The sequence below is a fragment of the Hippocampus guttulatus genome, chromosome 5 (genome assembly GCF_054856545.1).
Source record: "Hippocampus guttulatus isolate MCC_2025c chromosome 5, RoL_Hgut_1.0, whole genome shotgun sequence".
In the NCBI taxonomy this organism is placed as follows: Eukaryota; Metazoa; Chordata; class Actinopteri; order Syngnathiformes; family Syngnathidae; genus Hippocampus; species Hippocampus guttulatus.
Window position 1 is genome coordinate 22878820 of NC_141265.1, and position 24268 is coordinate 22903087.

Here is a 24268-nt window from a genome sequence, read left to right on the forward strand (position 1 = left end):
ATAAATCATTTTAAAAACGCACCTTCAAACCTCCAACCAATACATTAAGGGCTCTGTTGTAGAGTTAGCTGCCAGTATTTATCCATGTTTTCAACACCACACTGCTTCCGCACTCCACCTCGCAACGTAGGATCGCGGTTACCACACCCCTACATCCACTCACACTGTCCCACCAGTCCTGCCATCTATTGGTGATTTATCATACTGAAATCATTCCCACAGCCTCAATACTGACTGAGGAGGTGCGTGAAGCCCTTTATTAATATTTTTGTAATGACAATACACCCCAAACTTATTTATACATTTTGGCACGAAATGGTAGGTTGGTTTTTGCCAACGTATTTTTATGTTTTGGCATTGAATAAGTTAAGAGGGATTTCCCACGCTGCTGTCACATTTATGAATAAAATCCGCTGACTTTCACCACACACGTCTGCAGAGCGCCGAATTTGTCGGCCTGCGTCTCGATCAGATACACTAAAACCACGGGATGCCACCTGTGCTTTGAGTTAGACCTGATTTATGCAATTTTAAAATCTAGTCTACTTTTTGTCTCCTAATTCGCAGCTAGGCCAGTAGGCATGGAAGGAATGGCCAGTTAAGTGTCGCGCATCGATCAAACACGCTGAACTAGACCATTTCAACGTCACTAAAATGACAATGCACCCATTTTGACATTAGGGGTGTTCACACGGCAACTTTTACTCCGGTGTAGCACCGGGGCTGCCCCCCGTTGAGCGTTCACATGTACACCGGTGTAGCCCCTGAAAACAGCTTCAACCGGAACAAATTTAACCCTGCTCAAGAGGTGGTTTAAAAATGTACTCCGGAGTAAATGCTAGTTTGCGGGGCAGCGCCGATATAAAATGGGGCGTGTGAACACTACAGGGGTAGACTCGTTACGCGTAAGAAGAGTTGATTACATACGGGTATTGCATAACTTGCATCCTGGGTATTTTGCACTTCTTTCCTTTCTCTCTCTCACCCTATTACAGTGTCTGATAGACCACAGCGTTGATTTGTCTGGAGAAGTATAAACCATGGTTTTTCTATATGTCACAAACAAGGCGGGGAAAAGGAAGTACACTTCACGCATGCGCATGTTTTATTTCCGTATTGCACGGCCGCAGAAACTGCCGTGTGAACGCAAGTGGGGCTGCACCGGGCTTAACACACTTCTCTTTAGTAAGCAGCTTTATACGTGTGACCGCTACACAAAATCTACACCGGTGTAAGATATATCGCAACAAAATACATCGGTCCAGCACTGATGCAAATGTGTGCCGTGTGAACACCCCTATGGAGTGTGGACTACTTTCCGTTACCAAATTATCAGGAAGAATCAGAGGCAAGACAACTCTGGGTGTTAGAATGCCCAGAGAGGCGCAATAAGGCCTCAAACACGGTAGACTAAACTTGCACTGGCACAAAAATGAAGTTACGTCCATTTTAAGCGAAGCGTACAAGCAACAGTCAAACAAAATGTCGTCCTAAGTGTCACGGATAGATGTGGTTTAGGACCCAATTGCAATCCACGGAATTAGCGGATTAATGAGACATCTAATGAGCAGCCACACAGCTAACTTCAAAATCCTTTACAATTCCAATATTTTAGTATATGTAATCCACAGGAAGCGGGAGCGAGAAACTCGCACTTCATGTTCATTCATTCATTTTCCGATCCGCTTTATCCTCACAAGGGTCGCGGGTGATGCTGGATCCTATCCGAGCTGTCTTCGGGCAGTAGGCACCCTGAACCGGTTGCCAGCCACTCGCAGGGTACACAGAGATGAACAACCATCCTCACTCATATTCACACCTAGGGACAATGTAGAGTGTCTAATCAGTCTGCCAGGCTTGTTTTTGGAATGTGGGATGAAACCGGAGCACCCGGAGAAATCCCACGGGCTAACCGCTGAGAGTAGGACAGGGAAACTCACACATAGTTGCAGTGATACAGAACCACATGAAATGCCAATACCAGCAGCACCCAGCCCCAAAATGGTGACGGGCACGACACTATTGCAAGCGACTAGCCTCGAAGCATACAGAAACGAACAACTCAAGCTGACATTAGCACCTTTTTTGTTTTATTGTTACCTTGTAAAAATACAAGAGTGATGTTGTTTTTAGTATATATAATTGTTTTTTGATTCTGACTGCCTCTCATTGGCTGAATCGTGTTTTTTTTTTTTTTATCATCAAAAATCGACTGTGCTTTTCAGTGGTGCATCACAGTTAAGATAAATCGAACTAGAATTTTTAGCCCCGTGCATTAGTTCTGCCTTTTGCATTGCTGCACGATCAGAATTTTAACAATTACAGTCTCGACTCTCGACTCTAGCCCCTGTTTGCATGATGGTAAATGGACTTAACCTGCCTGGAACAAATTGCACGTGCCGAGAGACACCGATATCATGATGCCAAAAATTCTACTTCTGCAATTGTTCAAATGTGAAAAATATTAAAAAATTATTTATTTTGTGTACAGGTTAAAAGTGCAAAATGCTTCTCCTGTCAGTCAGTCTAAATTGGCAGCACTTGAGACATCTACGACAAACATGCCTGTCCGACTCCAGGAAACAAACAATTTCAAAGAGGTATCACATTCAGACCTATTTTCTCACTCGTTATTGCATCAAAACCAAAATGCATCCCTGTCAATTACATTTTTCTCTGACTGATTTGTCCAGGTTAACAATGATGCGCACCTTGTAGTCCTTCATAAAGAGGAAGGCTCAGGACTTGGATTTAGTATTGCTGGTGGGAGTGACCTTGAGCAGAAGACAATCACCGTAAGTAAATTGAATGTTCTCGTCTTTGTATCTACAAATACTTTAAGTTACCAAATTAATACATTCAGACGCTGACACAAGCAGCAAGAGCAACTGGGCACTGCACTCAATGATGTGTTGACAATCAGACACATTCATCCAAAAGTGACAGAATTTGGGCCCAGCACGCCATACATCTTGTCTGTTCTGTGTTCTCAGTTGATCTTGAAACATTCCAAGACTCCTGTTTTTTCTATGAACCTCAACATTTTTTTAAAAATCCAACACGTGTTGCTTGAGGTAACATAGGTCAAAGCAGTGCATAAACTTGTTCAATGCCAGTTACTCCCAATTTCCACGTGCCACCAGGTTCATCGAGTCTTCAGCAAAGGAGCAGCCAGTCGAGAGGGCACAATTCTGAGAGGTGACAGAATTGTATCAATAAATGGCACATGTCTGGATGGTAAAACCCATGCCGAGGCCGTTTCTTGCCTACATCAAGCTAAACTATCCAAGCAAGCCTTAGTAGTTATTTGCAGATGTGTGGTCAGTGAAAAGAATACCACTGAAAAGCTTGACTCCGCCAGTCAGCAACAGATGAGCTTATCTGGCACCAAGATGTCTTTGGAGACAAGTACAGGTACGACCTTGATTTACGCTAACTGGGAAATTTAATGAAACTACTAGCAGCAAAAATGTGTCATTTTTTAAAATTCAAAAATACAGTGGTACCTCTAATTATGAAATTAATTGTTTCTGGAAGAAATTTCTTAACTAGAAAATGTTGTAAGTAGGCACGCGTTTTCCATGTACTGTAAATGCACGAATAGGTTCCAAGGCCCCCAAAATTCAGACATAAATGGTTTCTCAAGCATAAAAATGCATCACAATATGTCACAAATACACGTTACAACGAGATTATTGGACAATAAATGAAAGTTATGCATAATGTAAAAAACAAAGACAAGAGTCAAGAATTTAAATGATGGCCATTTAACTTTTAACTGTGTCTTCATCGTTTTTTACCCTCTTTAGTTTATGTTCTTGCTCAGAAGTGTTTTTTGCCTGGCGTTTTGTAAAGAACTGATCCAAGGATGATTGCTTTTGTCTGCTTTTAACAATCCTTTGAAAATGTCCAAGGCAAACATCAGCATTGTGAGCGATTGAGAGACTGGTGAACACTTTTTCTGGGTGATTCACATATACATAAAATTATCGGAGTGCCTTATTGCCTGAGGGGCGAATGACGAGGATGCTGCATCGACACATATCTATCTATCTGCAGACATAGACACATACCGCAGAAGTCCCTCTTAGCCAATGGGATGCCAGGATGATGCTCGGTTATAGCTAATAGCAGAGCAGCTTTAAGTATGTTGCGTTCAGGAAACTCGGAGCAGCAAGTATTTTTACCTTTCATATCTTGAAATTTCTTCTGTAACAAGAGGCAATATTTTGCTGATGAGGCGTTTCATAACTTGAAAATGTCATATGAAGAGACGTTCATAAGTAGAGGTACCACTGTATGCCCAAAACCATCACACGCTGTGCGTCAAGATTCCCGTATTTTCCGGACTATAAGTCGCAGTTTTTTTTCATAGTTTGGCCAGGGGTGCGACTTATATGTGAAATAATTAACACATTCTATCATTTGACATGTTATTTTCACATTAAACCACAAGTTGATGCTTTCCACATTGACAAAAAAAAAACTATGATGACTCTGACGTCAGCGAAGTAGAAGAGGAAGCACCGTCTCTTCTACCTCCGAAGTTGGCAGAGTTGCTTAAAAGTGACACCGAGGATGAAGATTTCATTGGATTTAGTGATTTGGAGTGACACTGATGGTTTGCTAAACTTGTTAGCATGATCATTATGATACAGTTATCTGAATAACTCTTAATATGTTACATGAACACACCAGACACATTCTCAGTTCATTGTTTATGCGTCGTAATAATAATAATAATACATTTTATTTATAAGTGCCTTTCAAGACACCCAAGGACACTTTACAATAACAAAAAACACAAAACAATACGGGTTGAGCAGCGGCAGCCAAAACACGCCAGCGTTCACTCAACCCGGAAGGCAGAAAGAAACCACAAGGGAGTGAGAGGGGGAGAAAAAAATCCACGCTCGAACAACCCTCATTTTGAGGATAATTTGAGTTAGGCAAAAAACTCCTGCACAAGAATATGACAGTTACAACAGGTCACAAGACATAAACAATGAAGACGGCGAAACAAGGGAATGTATAAAGGAGGGGGTGATGGTGGGGGACTAGCTTCCGTGCATACTTTCATCAGGGGAAGGTCGAGATAGCAGATGTTGTTTTGGTAGCAGGCTGCCCAAGAATTTAAGACAGCCTTGAGTCCGTGGCTTATGTCTCTTTAGTGGCGTCGATCAGCCAAATCCGTGATTTCAGTCAATATTTGAGCACGGATTCCAGTTTTTGACCATCTTGCAGAGACGCTCCAAAACCGCAACAGTTTGTGGTCGAGCACAGTCTGAGTCTGAGTGTTGGACATCCGCGTTATGCCATCCTTAGACCGGCAGCCTCTTCACTTCCAATAGAGCCGCGCCCGTCGGTTGAATTTTGCGATAGATCAGGAAACTGCTAACACCAAACAGCAGCATACCTGTTATCGGAAGGCCGAAAATGTCGATGTCATCCACATCCTCAACGGACAGTGTTGACAGGCACACCATTCTCCGCTTCCTCCAAGGATCTAGGGTGTACCCAACAGCAAAAGTCCCCGAGGGGAAAGTAGGCTCCCCACTGCCTGCTCTTCTCATCGAGAAAATGTTGTCGATGGCATCGAGAGACGAGCCAACCAATTCCATGTTTGTTATTAGGATGAAAATACGACAGGAGGCTAGGAAAAGTCAGACAAAGACAACACATGGACTGAGTGGTGAGCAGGGAAGGGTGGGGGAGGCGGTGGGGGATAGGAGCAGAAAGCAAAAGCGTCCGCCTTCGTCGAGAGCCAAGCAAGAAGGTCATGTAATGTTAGCATATCGTACTCTTATTCAGCCTGTTGTTTTATTTGTATTTGCCTTCAAAAATGACATGTCTGTTCTTGGTGTTGGATTTTATCACATAAATTTCCCCCCAAATTGCGACTTATACTCCAGTGCGACTTTTGTGTGTGTGTGTTTTTGTTCTTTACTATGCATTTTATGACTGGTGCGACTTATACTCAGGAGCGACTTATAGTCCGGAAAATACGGTACAGTAAATCCCGCTTCATCATGAGGGTTACATTCCAGATCAATAAGAGAAATCCGCAATGTACAAGTACACCTTAGGTATGTAATTAAGCATTTACTTCACCATTCTTCACTTTTTTTTTTTTTTTTAAATGGTATCTCTCAATGAGCGACGACCACAACTCAGTGCTCCTGGGGGGGCCACATCTGACCACGTCTTCCTCATCAGATGTACGACAAAAATGCTCTTTCAAATATGAACAAGATGCACGTGTGTGTGCAAAATGCGTGCTCTTAATATATTTCACTTTTGAGAATACATGTTTTCAATGCATGTATAAAGGATCCACAATCCCTCCCCAACAAGAAAGAGTCTGAAGGGTTCTCTTGCATAAAAATGACAATTCAAGGTTGGCACAAAAGTGATGAACATGAACCCAACATTTAGTGCAAGAACTCTTGAAACATTTGCAAAAAATACCTCACTCAAAAGTGTAATATTATTGAGGTACTATGTTTGTCTTGCATAACATTCCAAATCTGCAAAAAAATATGAAACCTGCTCACGTTTTAGTTCAGGGCAGTAAGTTTACATCTTTTGATCTGAAACCCAAATGTCGTCATCAGGATACAACAAAAATTAAAAGAATTGACTTAGCCATTCCAAATCTTTTGCTGGGGACGGTTTATTCAGAAAGAGCAAGATCAATGAATAACACAAAAATATTGTACAATGTAAAAAACTGTATACTCACACCAACCAACATTACGACAATGATACAGTACATTCTTGTTTCAATGCTGAAATAAAGGTGTCTCTGTTGCCAGAACAACTGCGCATGAACATGATCACAGCCCTTCACGGGTGACTTATTTTTTTGGTGTGGCAAACATGGCTATGGGCAGTTGCATGCTGGCCTGTGTTTATTCTCCATCAATGCTCTCTTGGAACTGTAATGAACAGCCCATGTCAAGATGCCCTGCCGCTAACATTTCATTGTGTACAAATTGGGAAATGTGGAACTGATCAGCAAAGTGGGCAGCGTGTAATGCGTCTGACAGAAAACAAAGGCCGATCAGCAGCTGATAAAATGATATCAACACTCCGAGTGGCCCAATCAGTAGATACGGGGTTTTAATTGTCCCGCGAGATTTAAACTCAAAGCATTGCCATAAAATGGCGCCAATTGACAAATATACAAAATTAATAACCCCCCTCCAAAAAAAATTTAATAAAAATAAACAGGAACTCAGGATGGAGAAGGCTTTACTGTACTTGTACTTCTACTTGTACTGTACAACATGCTGTAAATTAACATGTCCTGTTAATCCCTGAAAATCTAGATCCACATGGGGTTTTCAAAGTTGAGCTTCACAAGACGACTGCTGGCCTGGGGTTCAGCCTGCATGGAGGAAAATCCTCAAGTAATGGAGACAAGCCCCTAACTGTAAAACGCATCTTTAAAGGTGATGATTTTTGTTTTGTATATTTTTTTTGTTATGGGGTTTTTTTGCTTTCTGAAGGGCGGAGCATGGTTATTAACCCTTCAGGGACAGCGGTTACTACAGTGGACAGCTTATCATGTTGTCAGGTTACAGAGTGCATGAAAGGGTTAAAAGATGAATGTTGATTTGGGGACATGAAATTAGATAATACGCGTTTACACAGATTTTCTTGTGCCGCTGCATGACAGGAGGTCCTGCTGAGCTGTCTGGGCGGCTGGAGGTTGGCGATGAGGTCTTGTCAATAAACGGATTCTCTCTGGAAGGTCTCATGCATCATGATGCCTGGAAAATGATTAAAGCAACTAATGAAGGGCCCAATCAACTTGTCATCCGCAAACTTAGTGCCTGGCTGTAATTCTTAGAAGGAGGAACTTCTTTGAAACCACTTTCAAGAAAGAGATCAAGTGCTACGAAACAAAGTAGTCGAGCTAATGGGCATTTTCTGCAGTCTTACAAATGTTCTTTTACAAATGTCTCTTGTTGTGTGATTGTGCTACATATTGTTATTACCTGATGTTTGTAATGTACCAAGTGAGATGTGTCTCAAGGTTTGTTTACATTGTATTTAATATTGATCATGAATGTGATTTGCAATTAAAAGGATGTAATTTTTTTTTAACTAAAGATTTTTGTTTCCTTCTAGATTAATACGTATTAATTAATAACTGTACTTCATATGTCTTTTGGGCAGTGCCAGAGCGAAACTTTATCCTTGATCAATCAAGGCTGTTTGAGGGCATACAGACTCCCCTTATCCCCTTCGATAGTTCCATCCTCTGGAGGATATCGATCTGTTAATTTTATCCACTGCCTTTGCAAATAATTTTTTTTCTTGGGCATTGTGTAGCGTACCGATAGTTTAGTTTAGTTTAGTTTGTTTTCCGGTGCGTGGTTGCTTCTTTGAGACAAATAGAAAATGACGGCAAATTTGTTTCTCAGGCCATCAATTGGAATTTCAGTCTCTAAAGCAGTGGTGTCCAAATTTTAGTGACCGGCGACATATACTGAAAATATCGTTTGACATGGCTTGCCATGCTGTTTAAAACAAACAAGCAAAAACTGTGGGACTGTTATGGTCGCTGGCCCGGTGGTCGACTGGTTAGCGTGTTGGCCTCATAGTTCAGAGGTGCAGGGTTTGATTACGGCTCCAGCCTTCCTGTGTGGAATTTGCATGTCTCCCAGTGCCTGCGTGGGTTTTCTCCGGGTACTCCGGTTTCCTCCCACATTCCAAAAAGATACATGGCAGGTTAATCCATCCATCCATTTTCCGAACCGCTGAATCTTCACTAGGGTCGCAGGGGCTGCTGGAGCCTATCCTAGCCGTCTTCGGGCCGTAGGCGGGGGACACCCTGAACCGGTTGCCAGCCAATCGCAGGGCACACAGAGACGAACAACCATGCGCGCTCACACTCACACCTAGGGACAATTTAGTGTGTTCAATCAGCCTGCCATGCATGTTTTTGGAACGTGGGAGGAAACCGGAGCACCCGGAGAAAACCCACGCAGGCCCGGGGAGAACATGCAAACTCCACACAGTGAGGCCAGAGCTGGAATTGAATACCTCTGCACTGTGAAGTCGACGTGCTAACCACCGGACTACCGGGCCCCCCTGGCAGGTTAATGAAACTCTTAATTGACTGTAGGTGTGATTGTGTTCCAGTCCAATCCGGAACAGAAGTGGATCCCACAAACGACCAGGATAAGATTGGATAGAAAAATGGTTTTATTCCAAAACAAGGTCGCAAGACCGACAAAGTACAACATTAAACGCCTGTAACAAAGAACCAGGATAATAACGAGCTGAATAAAAGCACTTAAGTTGCCAAAGACAAGAGAAACAATGATGCAAAATCACTTGTCATAAAAGCACAAGGAAAAGACAATTTTAAGAAAACCAAAAAACAGGAACAGTGGCAACGCAAGATGGCTTCCCCCTGGCTTCAGGCTATAGACTGTCCATTCTGCTGCATTCAATGTACGTTGGTAGTCGGACTTTTCGCACTTGCCACAAGGAAATGTGCATATAAAAGAAGTGCCCCTTTGAACTGAACTGGGAGGTCCAATTTGCACAGTCGGAAAAAAAGTTCAATGGCGACGACATGGTGACATAGACCGTGAAAGTCAAATACTGTATCGACATTTGTTTATTTATTCGTTCTTTCGCTCAAGTCAGTCAGTCACTCAAACACACACACACACAAACAGGCGCTCAAGCAGTAGTGAGGGTAAAAGATAATTAATTTTGATGATCAACAGTACATGCTTACGTTTAACTGACCGATCACTAACGACAAGTGTTGGTAAGTCATGAGTCAACATGTCATGCACGATCACGGTGTCACATCAAAACCAAACTTATAGCAAACCGAATGAAATACTAGCTAATAATAAAACAACGACAGAATAAACCACGTACGCAGAACATGCCTTTATACACTATTTACATTCTTAGTGCCGCAAAGAATGCTGGGAGCGCATCCAGACTACCAGCGACGCCACAATATCCTTGGATCAATTTTCATAGCCGTTTATCCTCCCGAAGGATTGCAAAACAACAATATATTGTATTCAAAATAACTTAACAGAACACAATGTGATTTGTACGGAGTGGTTGAAGATATGCCGTTATCTGCCGGCATGAAGTTATTTGGTGAAATGTGTTAAAGATACGATATTTCTTTATTTATCCAAATTAAGGAAATTATGAATAAAGTTTTCTGCAGGTCAAAATCAACTGTGATGAACCAGACCAACAAATAATTTATCGAAATCGGCCATATTTGTTGTTTACATTTGCTTCGAACACTTTGAGGTCGGAACTGGGATGTGAAAGTCGGATCAGTGCGACTTCCCACCTTACGCGAATGCAGCACTTAGCCGTGGATGGAAATAGGAAAGAAGAAAGAGGCCATGTTTAGTTATAACAGCGACGAAGACGAGACTTCAGCAGAAATTACACTACAGGTTAATATGATGGTTCATTCTAAGTGAGTGAGACGTATGATCTCGGCGAAGGGAGTCCGAGGCGTGTTGTTGTTTCCTCCTTGTTAAGTTACCTAGCTGACATGACTTCGGTGACTCAGCGGAGTTCGGGCCTTGTACAGAGGCGAACCGACGCCTCTCGGAACGCCGCTGACAAAGACCGTCCGACGGTTAAAGAGGACCAAGAGTCGAGACCCGGAGAAGAGCAAGGTGATGAAGAAATCGGGGACTCAAAAGAAACGCGCCTGACTTTGATGGAAGAGGTGCTATTATTGGGACTAAAAGACAGAGAGGTAAAATGCACCACAAAAGTAAATGCAGTTAAAAAAGGACTAAAAAGAATTTGCATTGCAAGGATGGCCCACAACCTAGCCATGTTTTGATAAACAACTGAGCATTTATGATGAGGCATCATTATCATTGCTCTAATTGAACCTATGGAAAACGATACCATGAGCCTTAATGCTTCACAGTGATTTCTGAATACAAACATTTAACACCAGAATGCCAGAAAAACATCGTTTCGTGTACAGTACATTTATATGTATGGCTTGGCATTGTTGTTTGTGCTCCATAACATACATTGTACATAAATGGAATATGTAGGCTAGACTGCAATAGAATACCAAGGCCAGATAAGGAGTAATATGGTGAGCTGCAGTATTTGTTTGACGTAATACTCATACTGTATAGATCAGTCATTCTAGTGGTATACGTAATAATTTTGGAATGTTGTTGTAAACCTGCGCTTGCGTTGAGCAAAAAGCTCTTGAGTTCTGTAATTTCCGATTGTGTGCGAGGTTATGAAGGTAATCGAGTGTGATTTGTGATTGGGCGAGGCACCTGAAAGGCAGAGAGAAATTCGGTGTCCTATTAAAAAAACACCTTTATTCACACAGAACAACTTTAACATAGCAGTAGTATTAGAATTAGTATATAACAAACAAATACACCACTTGAATATCCCCGCATCGCACGGAGCAGAGAAAGAGCAAGCGTATTTTGCGCGACTCCATTCGACCTCCTTCCGCTGCCGTTTGTCATTTCACGGCATCGCAAGTATTTTTGTTTGTGGTCAATATAGAACAGGGGTGTCAAGCTCATTTTAGCCGCGGGCCAATTTGGAGTTTTGTCTCTCTGAGGGCCGTTATGACCACAAAATTATGACTTGTACACAACAAATTAATAGATTACTCGTTTTGAAATCAGTCAATTATCGTAGTTTGTTCAATTATTGTTCAAGTGAGTGTAAACAGGGTCACAAAATTATTGCAAAGTCTTAATGTTATTTATTACAGATGACAATTTGACATTTCAGTACAGTTTTTAGCTTGTTGACACATACAATTTGCTTTTGCGAGCCACATGGAATGACCTGGCAGGCCGGATCTGGCCCCTGGGCCTTGAATTTGACACCTGTGATATAGACTATTAAACTCTGTAAAGGCATACGATAAAAATGCCTGCTGTCGTCAGTCTATGGTGGTCTTAATCATTGATTTAGTGCTGCCAGTTTGTCAGGATTCCATCCATCCATCATCTGAACTGCTTAGCCTCAAGAGGGTCGCGGGCGTGCTGGAGCCTATCTCAGTTGTCTTCGGGCAATAGGCAGGCTACATAGTGAACTGGTTGCCAGCCAATCACAGGGCACACATAGACAAACAACCATTCACACTCACAATCACACCGAAGGACAATTAAGTGATCAATTAACCTACCATGCATGCTTTTGGAATGTGGGAGGAAATTGGAAAACCCAGAGAAAACCAACACAGGCACGGGGTGTACATGCAAACTCCACACAACTGAATTCGAACTGATGACCTCTACACTCTGAAGCGGACGTGCTAACCACTATAGCACCGTGCTGCCACAGTAAAAATAATTGCTTTTAATTATTATTTTTGAGCATCAGAGCAAATCAAAACTAAATTAACGTTTGAAGGAAGTTTTGCTGTCCACTAAATGTTTTGAGAAAAAGCATCAGCTGTATCAATAATGTTGCTGCTGATTGGAGAACCGAGTTGAAGAGCTTTAGATAAAAATAACAGTCCCTATCAGCCATACAGGTTTTTTTTCATCATCATTCTTCCCTCGTCTGAGAATACTGAAAAATGTTAATGGTTATCTCAATGGTGTTTACAATGACGATGGCTAATGCACTCCAGTAGCAGCTAATCTAGCAAAAAAATATTTAAAACCATAAATAAAGAACATTTTCTGGTTTCTGTTTTGGCTACTGGGTGGCCCGTTAGTCAAGTGGTTAGCACGTCGACTTCAAAGTGCAGAGGTATTCAATTCCACCTTTCCTGTGTGGAGTTTGCATGTTCTCCCCGTGCTTTCTCCAGGTCCTCCGGTTTCCTCCCACATTCCAAAAACATGCATGGCAGGCTGATTGAACACTCCAAATTGTCCCTAGGTGTGAGTGTGAGCGCGAATGGTTGTTCGTTTCTGTGTGCCCTGCGATTGGCTGGCAACCTATCCCTGCTGCCCAAAGACAGCTGGGATAGGCTCCAGCACTCCCCGCGACCCTCGCAATTCGGAAAATGAATGAATGAATGTTTTGGCTACTTGATAACCCGCATTTTAATAATTCAACCATCACAGGTAAAACAAGATAAATATAGATATTGTTAAGATGGATCTGAAGATAACAATATTTTATGTAAAGCTTTTGTAACAATTGGACTAAAAATAAAAAAAAATCCAAATGTGTTACTTGCTGATACTGGCTTTCTATTTGTGCAGTGTTGCTGAGAAAGCCACACGAATTTCAAAACATTTGAATCAATGCAAAGTTAAAGAATATAAAAATACTACCAGGTCAGTCAGTTAATAACTTTTAGCAACAATTGGAACCCCCATCACCAACGTTTTTAACAACTTCACATAGTAATAAAAAATCATTTTTGTGACAGAAATCTATTAAAAACAAACAAATAAACAGATGAGCGGTATTGTAATTTTGATATTGATTGTGCAGATCTCAAAAATCAAAATCGAACCTGATTTGTGAAAACAAATTATGAGTAGTTTATATGTATCCAATATATTAGATCCACCCATTTTGTGAATTGCTTTCCCTCATTGTTAATATTACTTTTAATCTTCTAAGCAACTCCTCCCGGCAGATGTACGGGTCGCTGTAACAAACATCACAAACATTTCATGGTAGCTGTTTATTTTGTATAATTTTCTCTCCAGACTGCCTGCTATTTTCTGTTCAACGATGGCCACACTCCACTTTAACGCGGTTCCAGTGAGACATCTTAGAAAAATTGTGCTCAATCACTCAGGCACTCTTATTAGCTTAACAATTAGCATGGCTTCTCCATCTTTGCCTCTGTTAATTGGTCCTCATAACCCCTTCATGAGAGCAATGGATGTGATTACAGACTTAGGAGCGAAACCACGTTTTTAGCCGACTAGTAGCCAGTTGTTGCTAGCTAGCTGTTGAGGCATAAATAGAACCGATTTCGCCTCGACCTGCTCATTACTCACATGTAGGTAACGTAGCAGCCCAGCAAAGCTTTTTGGGGTGGTCTCTGCCGTTCAATTGGCCTCCAAAAATGTAAAAATCTGTGATTCTCAGTTTTGTTATGCTTTGTAATACATTTTATTTATAAGCGCCTTTCAAGACACCCAAGGACACTTAACAATAACAAAAAACACAAAACAATACGGGTTGAGCAGCGGCAGCCAAAACGCGCCAGCGTTCACTCAACCCGAAAGTCAGAAAGAAACCACAAGGGAGGGAGAGGGGAAGAAAAAAAACCACGCTCGAACTACCCTCATTTGAGCATAATTTGAGTGAGGCAAAGAACTCCTGCACAAGCATATGACAGTTACATCAGGTCACAAGACAAAAACAATGAAGACGGCGAAACAAGGGAATGTATGAAGGAGGGGGTGATGGTGGGGGACTAGCTTCCGTGCATACTTTCATCAGGGGAAGGTCGAGATAGCAGATGTTGTTTTGGTAGCAGGCTGCCCAAGAATTTAAGACAGCCTTGAGTCCGTGGCTTATGTCTCTTGAGTGGCGTCGATCAGCCAAGATCACTCAATATTTGAGCACGGATTCCAGTTTCTCCAAGTTCTTGACCATCTTGCAGAGACGCTCCAAAACCGCAACAGTTTGTGGTCGAGCACAGTCTGAGTCTGAGTGTTGGACATCCGCGTTATGCCATCCTCAGACCGGCAGCCTCTTCACTTCCAATAGAGCCACTCCCGTCGGTTGAATTTTGCGATAGATCAGGAAACTGCTAACACCAAACAGCAGCATACCTGTTATCGGAAGGCCGAAAATGTAGATGTCATCCACATCCTCAACGGACAGTGTTGACAGGCACACCATTCTCCGCTTCCTCCAAGGATCTAGGGTGTACCCAGCAGCAAAAGTCCCAGAGGGGCAAGTAGGCTCCCCACTGCCTGCTCTTCTCATCGAGAAAATGTTGTCGATGGCATCGAGAGACCAGCCAACCAATTCCATGTTTGTTTTTAGGATGAAAATACGACAGGAGGCTAGGAAAAGTCAGACAAAGACAGCACATGGACTGAGTGGCGAGCAGGGAAGGGTGGGGGTGGGGGGCAGGAGCAGAAAGCAAAAGCGTCCGCCTTCGTCGAGAGTCGAGCAAGAAGTTTCTATTTTAATGAGGATCAAAATGCAAATTGTGATGTGAGCCTTGTGTAGTTTGATTACTCTGTCTGCCTTGTCATTTTTTAAAATTTGTAAATAGTTTGTTGTTGTTTGTCCATTCTTTCCCCATGTAATAGTATTCGCCCACCTTATTAATTTTCATTGATTTGTTCGATTTAACGTTACACCGGAAGGTTGTTATGTATGATGACAATATGTATTATGATTGTCTTCCCTCTGTTGCTGTTCAGTCTCCCACCTGGCGGCAATTGAGGGGCTTCAAATGACGGTAGACACGGTAGAGAAGTTTCTCCGGTCTTCACGATATATATCATCATGTCACCCTACTCTCAGGTGACTCATCAAAATAGCGTCAGCTACAAACAAATAAAATAAAATCTAGAAGTCGTTGCTCTCGCGCTATAAACAAACCGCAATTCACACTCAAATTCACATCCACCCCTTATGCACAATTATGTAATAGTCTTCAATTACCGTAATTGGGATGTTTTATTTTATAGGGATATACATCATTCTGGAATGACTGCATTTCATCGGGGTTACGAGGCTGCATGTTGATCGAGCTCGCTCTGCGCGGTCGTCTTCAGTTGGAAGCCTGTGGCATGCGGAGGAAAGGTCTTCTTGCCAGAAAGGTAGACAGTCATTCATTCCTACTCAACTCATTTTACATTTTATGCTTTTTCAAAAATGTTTAGTCCTAACTAGAATTTTGCCCTATGAAATCCTCCTGGTAATCTTAGTGACAGGAAAGTGGTTAAGATTGCACGATTGTCTGTGTCTAATGTGTTGTCTTGTATTATTTTGTCATTTTATGTTACTGTTATTTTGATGGTGTCACGTTGCGAGGTGGTGGTGGACCCCAAAAAGTAGGCAGGAGGGAGGAGCAGGGTGAACTTGACGAATTATATTTAATAAAACAGAGAAAACTGAATCCAAAACAAACAAAGTGCTAACAACCACAACTAATCCAAAGTCGCAAAACAAAACCTTGACTGTGGCAAAAAACTAACAGGAACAGAACCATGACAGAAACAAACATGACAGTTGCAAGCAAACAGCAACAATGACCCGGCACTGAGTGTTCGGGCAGAGAGTCCTTTTAAAGCCGCTAATTATCTAACGACCAACAGGTGTGCAGCTGCTGGGTAAAGCCCCACAGTGCCACCTGTTGGTCACAAACCAAAACATGACAGATGGCACCCGCAGCGGCTCCTCTTGTTGTATGTTGTGAGAGGGAAGAAATTTCATCTGACAATAAAGTTGTACTTGATACTTGATTCTGAGCTAAGTGACCTCATCACTTTCAAGTGACCTTCTGTAATCTGCTAATTTGTCGAATAGAAACAACTACGAGAGTGAAATGGTCACATATTAGGGCTAGGAGCTATGGAGGGGAATTCTCTCGCAATATTTTTTTCATATCAGTCGACATTAATGTCCATCCATCCATCCATCCATGTTACGATCCACTTATCCTAACAAGGGTCGCTCCACCCAGGAAGGCCGGAACTGGAATCGAACCCTGTACCTCTGCACTGTGAGGCCGATGTTAGCAAGGTTAGCAAGTCGGCCTCACAGTGTGGAGTTTGCACGTTCTTTCAGTGCCTGCATGGGGTTTCTCCGGGTACTCTGTTTTCCTCCGACATTCAGAACACATGCATGACAGGCTGATTGAACACTCAAACTTGTCCCTAGGTGTGAGTGTGAGCACGAATGGTTGTCTGTCCTGCGATTGGCTGGCAACCGGTTCAGGGTGTCCCCCGCCGAGTGCCCGAAGACAGCTGAGGTTGGCTCCAGCACGCCCCGCGACCCTTGTCAAGATAAGCAGATCAGAAAATGGATGGATGGATTTCTTTATTTTTTTAATTTGAAAGTTCAGCAGGAGCTCAAATAACGCCCCCCAAGTATACAGAGCAATAACAAATTTTCTACCTCACTGTCTCTGCAGAATGCTGCACAGAGGTAATGAGTGTGTAGAAGTTTAATTATTATTATTATTATTTTTTTTTTGGTCTGCAGGTGATTTGTAAGTCAGACGCTCCTACGGGTGACGTACTTCTGGATGAAGCATTAAAACACATCAAAGAGACCCAACCACCAGAGACTGTACAGAGCTGGATCGAACTACTCAGTGGTGAGCTCTTCAGTAAGAACACCCGAATATGTGTTCCTGTTTCTGTTTTCTTTGTTTTTGTTTGTTTGTTTTTTGGTCTTGTTTCCACTGAGGTTTCTTTGTTTACAATGTTTAGGTCATGCTTGCTGTTTCTAACTCTTTATGAGTGACGTTTGGTTTGTCTTGTATTCAGGAGAGACATGGAATCCGCTGAAGCTTCATTATCAGCTGAGGAATGTCCGTGAAAGACTCGCCAAAAATTTGGTGGAGAAAGGTGTTCTTACCACTGAAAAGCAGAACTTCCTGCTTTTTGATATGACCACACACCCACTTACTAACAATAACCTCAAACAGCGTCTCATCAAAAAGGTCCAAGAGGCGCTATTGGATCGGTGGGTGAATGACCCACATCGAATGGACAAGCGAGTTCTCGCGCTCATCTTCTTAGCCCATTCCTCTGACGTCTTGGAAAACGCCTTTGCACCATTGCTAGATGACCAGTATGACATGGCAATGAAAAGAGTACGGCTGCTGCTGGAACTGGAGCCCGAAAGTGAAAGTCTTAAGGCCAACACAAATGAGCTTTTATGGGCTGTAGTCGCTGCTTTCACCAAATGATGCAACAATGACGACAGCGAGCATGAGGCAACATAGTTTGGGAACATTGTGTGTTTGTCAAGGAATCAGGAATACTGCCTTCGCCATTGGGGACCTGACTAACTATACTCTGTCTGGATCTCGCCTTGATTTCATACCATGGTCATGTATGTCCCTCCCTGTATTTGAAGGAACATACTTACATTTTGCTCATGATCCCTTTCAAACTTAAAATGAGAGCATTTGTGAATTGGTCAACACACGAATCTTGTCTGTGGTTAGTGTTTGCTTTGGTTTGTGTCCAAATGTCAAATGTTATTTTTTTTATAAAAAAAATTCTTCTTGCTGCTCCATGTATGCACCAATGACAGTCTCAAGAATTCAATGCCCGACTGTGATGTGAGGGATTGGATTGGAACAGGGTTGTACATTGTCAGTGGCCCGGGGCCACGACGCGACAGCCTCGGGCCACTCAAAGTTCACTGATGAAGGTCTGCCTTGAGCAGTACCAGTTTCATAAATAAATACAATGGAATCGACATGTTTTTGCTTTTTTCATATCCATTTGTCAATAGTTGGCATTTTACCCACTTAAAACTTGATCGTTGATCTTTTACCTCACCGCGCATATTTTCGGGAGCGTTAGGTTGAAATACTTCCATAAGGAATGATTTGAACAAGATATGTATGTCAAATGATAAATATTCAGTTACATTTTATACGGGGAGAAAAGAAAAAAAACAACCATCCCGCCATCCCCCAAAGGTTAACCACACAGAAGTCACGTTTTCTTAAAGGCTGAGATATTACGGTAGAAAGATGCTAAATATGAAATAATTAGGGATGTGTACCTTTAACATTTCAACCGTACCTGGAATCATTACCAGAACTTAACAGGCCATTTATCTGTTCTTTTGTGTGTTTGTGATAAGAAATATTAATTTATGCAATAGCAAAATCTAAAAAAAAAATACACAGTTTAACATGTATTTTATTCAACTTTGGCAAATAACAAAACATCACAAGTTCAAAACAAAGATGGCACCCGGGAGTAATCGGAGGAGATGTCCAAGCCAAGGGATGCGCCTCTGAGCGGCCAGTCGGGATGCTGGGGGCTGAAGAGTATGTTTTCGGAGGTCTGAGTTGACAACATGGAGGTGCCAGCTGATGTTCAAGATGGTTCTGAGTGACCTGCTATCAAAGCCGTCGATCCTCTTGGCCAGGGTCTTGTTTAAAGACCAGGATTCTGCACCATACAGAAGGATGGGAAGAACTGCTGAGTTATAAATGCGCATCTTGGTCTTTTGGGACACTGAGTGGTGGCGCCAGAGGGGCCGCCACAGTGACTGCATAGCCGCGGCCGCGAGTCTGCGGTCAATCTCTGGCTTGAGATCGCCGCTGCTAGTAATAGTGGAGCCCAGGTAGATGATGGAATTGACGAATTGCACTTCGTCTGTGCCAAAGAACATGGGGGAGGGGTGGGGTCCGTCACCGATATACATAAGTTTGGTTTTCTGCCAGCTTACTTGGAGGCCCAGCTTTGCTGCTTCTGTTTGTATATAGAGAGAGCACTGCTGAGGTCTTGGAGGGAGTTGCTGAACAGGATGGTGTCATCAGCGTATTCAAGGTCAGTCAGGTGGAAGTTGCCGAACGACACGCTTGAGACTTGCTCCCGGACTTGGATCATAAGGTGGTCAATGACACAGTTAAATAGGTCAGGAGAGGCCACGGAGCCCTGTCTGACCCCACTGTTAATGGGGAACCACTCTGAGTCCTTCCCATTCATACGAACACAGCTCTCTGAGTTGTTGTAGAGTCACTGGAACAATGTGGTTATTTTGGGTGGCACTCCAAGGTATTTCAGAATGTTCCAAAGGGAGAGGTGGTCAACTGTATCAAAGGCAGCTTTGAGATCTATGAAGGCTATGAAGAGATGTTGGTCCTTCCGAAACTCTCTGACCTTCTCAACAATGAGTCTAACTGCGGAGATGTGATCTATAGTGGACCGGTTGGGTATGAAGCCAGCTTGTTGGGGGCAGCGATGGCTTCGAATGGCAGGAAGAGCACGGGTGAGAAGGATCCGGGTGAACAGTTTTGCGGGTATGGAGAGCAGTGAGATGCCTCTGTAGTTGTTGCAGAGTTGCTTGTCGCCTTTCCGCTTCCAGAATGGCAGGATGATGCCTCGGGTCCAGTCTATGGGGGGCTGTTCTGCCACCCACACATGGTTAACAATGTGGGTGAGCCACTGGGCCATGGAGTCACCACCTTCTTTGAGCAGCTCTGCAGTGATGGCACAGGTTCCAGGGGCCTTGTGATTTTTTTGTGATTTTATTGCTGCTCTGACCTCATCGGTCAGTTTTGCAGTTGGGGTTGGGGGTGGTGGAGTTGGCAGCAGTAACGAGACAGGGGTCGGTAGGAACTGGAGGATGATGAAGGAGGTTGCTGAAGTGCTCTTTCCAGCGTTCAAGGCAGTCTATTTCAGTGGTGATGCGATTTCCACTGGCATCCTTCATGAGGACGGTCTTGATGCGTGGTCCGATACGGGCTTGGCGGAGCATTCGAAAGACCTGTCTAAGGTCGTTGCTCTGTGCTGCTGATTCCATGCGTTCAGCCTCTTCTCCCCAGTATCTCTCCCTGTCAGTTGCAATTGCTGCATCCTGTGCTGCATTCAGCCTCCGGAACTCTGTGATATCACCGCGCAGGCGAGCATCACGGCGGCGGTCAATGATGTCGAGGGTCAGCTGTGAGATCCATGGTTGTTTGGGAAGAGATCTTGATCTTCCCAATACATCCTGGGCAGACTGGTTGACCTTTCGTTTGAAAGTCTCCCAGTCCGCGATGTTATCATCGGCCAGGGCGGTGAAGGCATTGGTGATGGAGCGGCGATATGCAGAGGCAGTGGTGGGGTCACAGAGTCTGTTAAGCGTGGTTGTGGCCTGGTAGATGGGTCTGCTCGTATTTTAAGTCGTAGCTGGGCAACCAACAGGCGGTGGTCAGTGTTGCCCGGCTGTGCTCCTCTGAAGACCCTGCAGTTGGTGACGGAGGATCGCCAGCAGCGGGAGATGATGTGGTCTATCGCCTTCTGGGTTCTTCCATCAGGACTATACCAGGTCCAGTGATGGATCTGCTTGCGGGGAACCATGTGTCGGTGAGGTTATTTGAATGGCAGAGGAGAAGCAGACGTTTGCCGTTATCATTTGTGGTGTTGTCGACAAAGGTGGTGCCAATGGGTTGTGTGGGGGTTTGGTGAGATGGTCCTTCTCTGGAGGAGGAAAAGAAGGTTGCATTGGCGTCAGTGAGGATGATGACAATGTCATGTGGTGGGGCTTGGCTAACGACCTGATGGAGTTGGTCAAAGAAGGTGTCCTTCACTGTATCATCGGCAACATCTGAGGGGGCGTAAGCAACGATGACTGTCATCTTGCCATGTCGGTGGAGGAACCGTGCAGACAGGAGACGATCGTTAATTGGGATCCAGCTGATAAGTGATTGGCGTGTATGTTTGGACATGGCCAGCGCAACTCCATGGAGTCCCGTCCGAATTTCAGGGCCACTCCATATGAAGCAGTGTTCTCCTGCTGTAATTTCGCCGCTGCCTTGCCACCTTGATTCACATAGACCCGCCATGGTGATTTTGTAGCGGGAGAGCTCCAAGGACAGCAGTGAAGGAGCGCCAGCCCGAAGAAGCGTTCGGACATTCCATGTAGCAATGCGTGTCTTCAGGCGTAGGTCAATCCGTACTCGTTGGTCGGGGGTGTTCCTATGTCTTGTCTTGGTTTGGGCAGTCCGGTTTCTTCTGGTCGGTTTCGTAACAATAAATTTCTCCTGAGTGGGTTGTTGGCCCTCTGCAGGATAGTCGGATGATGGGGCTGCCATCTTAGCGGCGTACCGACACACTGTTGGGACCTTGTTAGTCTGGAACCTCCCCGGAAGACCGGACCGCCAAGGGAGACCCTAGCTGGAGCAAGCTCCAGACGGTAACGCTCTCTGGATCATTGGAACACACAAGACCCACAAGGAGGCAGGCCCACAGCATTTTAAAATTAATCAAATATAAATAATATGAACAATAAATAATGGCCATGTCAGACGACACAAACCTTTTGTCGTTCACAACTGTCGTGCTGTCAGACTACCAGATGAATTTTTTTCTGTGTATTGGACCAGGTGAGATGATGCACTTAGAAGACCGTCACCGACCAGAACCTTCCCAGTCATTGCGTCAAGATTCAGTCCACCAGCGCACGTCCGTCTGGGACGCGGGACAAGCAACTGACAAAGTCATGTCGACGGAGGCATTACATTATGTGCATGTGTGTTGTTTCTGTGTTCAAAAAAGGCAGAAACAAAGAAAAAAAATGGTGAGCGGTATGGACTGTCTACTCTTCAAAAAGAAATCAAAAATCCAAAACTGATTTTTTTACAAACACCATGTTTCCTAATCAGCTACTAGCTTTGCATTTAGCTAACATAACGCGAGTTGAAATGCTACATAGAGTTTCCAGTATTTCGCCTTTTGTTCAAGTTTGTTTGTTTGTTTGTTTGTTTGTTTGTTTGTTTGTTTGTTTATTGAACATAAAACATATATACAGTAATAATTTGACAGAAAATAAGGTAGATAAAAAAAGTAAAAAGAAAGAAATCAATCTTCATTCAACACAGTTATTATGTTCAAGGGAGTAGGAAGAAGTAAAAAACTTATCTAGTCCTACCCCGTTATGTGATTGTATCTAATAAATCATTTTTATATCAATCAGAAAAGTAAGAAGAAAGAAGTCTCCATTAAGGCTCATACTTTACCCTTAACCGTGATATTTTTACAACTTTTGGTTTGTATCGGGATTATATACTTCCACACCCTGACACTCTTGTGTCAATTTTCTCTTAAATTCATAATGGATATTTATATACCTTTCTCTATTTATCAACTTAGTTCTGATTTATCATTATATTTAATGTTTTGAATTTATCATTTTAACTCTGATTGATGTAGGTTGTTTGTACTATTTTTTTGAATTTGTTTTTTAACTCAGCAAGCGATTTACTCATTTTCAGGTCCGTTTCGAGATTATTCCACAGATTAACACCTTTGATAGATACACTTCTTTGCTTGATGTTTGTTCTTGTTTTGAGTTTTTTGAATAAGTTGGTACCTCTTAAATCATAGCTGCTTTCTCGAATTTCGAAAAACTTCTGAATGTTTTGGCAGAGCAGGTTATTGTGTGCTTTGTACATTAATTGGGCGATTTTAAAGTCAACCAGGTCATAAAATTTCATCGTATTTAATTTGATAAATAGTGGATTTGTGGGTTCCGTATATTTTGATCTATTAATAATTCGAATTGCTTTTTTTTGTAGGTTGAGAATAGGGAGTGTGTTTGTTTTGCAGGCATTTCCCCATATTTCCACACAGTAGGTCATATATGGTAATAATAATGAAGTGTACAATGTGTACAAAGATCTCTTATTTAGCACTTCCTTGGTTTTGTAGAGGATCCCTACGGTTTTGGCTATTTTTCTTTTTACGTTATCGATATGTGGCTTCCAACATAGTTTTGAGTCTATTACTAATCCGAGAAACTTGGTTTCATACGCTCTTTCTATCTCAATTGAGTTTACCATAATTTTAGCTTGGTGTTTGATTGGTCTTGTGCCAAAAACAATTAACTTCGATTTTTTCAGGTTAAGTGACAATTTATTTCTGTCGAACCAGTTTTTTAATTTGTTTAATTCGTTTTCTACGGTTGTCAGGAGCTGTTTCAGATTTATTCCAGAACAGTAGAAAGTTGTATCATCAGCAAATAGGACACATTTAAATTGTTTTGAGACCTTGCAGATATCATTTATATATAAGATGAATAGTTTTGGACCAAGCACTGACCCCTGAGGAACTCCGTGAGTGATTTTTAGTTGATTAGTTTTTTTATTGTTGAGTTGCACGTACTGATATCTGTTTTCTAAATAACTTTTTATCCATTTATAAGCTACACCTCTAATGCCATATCTTTCTAGTTTTTTCAATAATATACTGTGATCTATTGTGTCAAAAGCTTTTTTTAGATCTAGGAAAACCCCAACAGTAAATTCTTTGTTGTCTATATTAGTGGCTATTGCTTCCACAAACTCCATAACTGCCATTGAGGTGGTCCGCTTTTCCCTGAAGCCATATTGATTCTCACTTAACAGCGCATGCTTTTGTATAAAGCTATCAAGTCTGCGAGAAAATAGTTTTTCTAATATTTTTGAAAATTGTGGTAGTAGTGATATTGGTCTATAATTTGTAAACCGATGTCTTTCTCCACTTTTATAGATTGGAATAACTTTAGCAATTTTCATTTTTGATGGAAAGATACCAGCTTTGAATGACAGGTTGCATATGTGCGTGAAAGGTCGCACTACATATTCTATAATCTGCTTTATTATTGT

At 42.6% G+C, this 24268-nt stretch overlaps 2 protein-coding genes across 9 annotated transcripts in view; both read left to right on the forward strand.

Annotated features, from left to right (window-relative positions):
• The window catches only part of pdzd2 (PDZ domain containing 2), a 106282-nt gene extending 98165 nt beyond the window's left edge, over positions 1 to 8117 (forward strand). For 5 of the 7 annotated variants that reach the window (XM_086110510.1, XM_086110512.1, XM_086110511.1 and 2 more), the window contains 5 exons: positions 2492 to 2600; positions 2694 to 2795; positions 3144 to 3414; positions 7332 to 7454; positions 7682 to 8117. In XM_086110510.1, the coding sequence (XP_085966636.1) occupies positions 2492 to 2600; positions 2694 to 2795; positions 3144 to 3414; positions 7332 to 7454; positions 7682 to 7848 (772 nt within the window). In that variant the 3' untranslated portion in view covers positions 7849 to 8117. Of the gene's footprint in view, positions 1 to 567; positions 2601 to 2693; positions 2796 to 3143; positions 3415 to 7331; positions 7455 to 7681 lie in introns of those variants that run through there. The other 2 variants (XM_086110514.1, XM_086110515.1) reach the window with 2 other exon arrangements.
• Positions 8118 to 10070: 1953 nt separating this feature from the next.
• On the forward strand, positions 10071 to 18381 carry golph3a (golgi phosphoprotein 3a). Of its 2 annotated transcripts, none has more exons than XM_086111014.1 (4): positions 10071 to 10768; positions 15633 to 15764; positions 17152 to 17278; positions 17439 to 18381. In XM_086111014.1, exons 1-4 carry the CDS (start codon positions 10559 to 10561, stop codon positions 17861 to 17863), a joined length of 894 nt encoding a protein of 297 aa, XP_085967140.1. In that variant the 5' UTR covers positions 10071 to 10558; the 3' UTR covers positions 17864 to 18381. The 2 variants fall into 2 exon arrangements, with proteins under 2 accessions (XP_085967140.1, XP_085967141.1); XM_086111015.1 differs by having other exon boundaries at positions 10218 to 10768; positions 17152 to 17266.
• The last annotated feature ends 5887 nt before the right edge of the window (positions 18382 to 24268 follow it).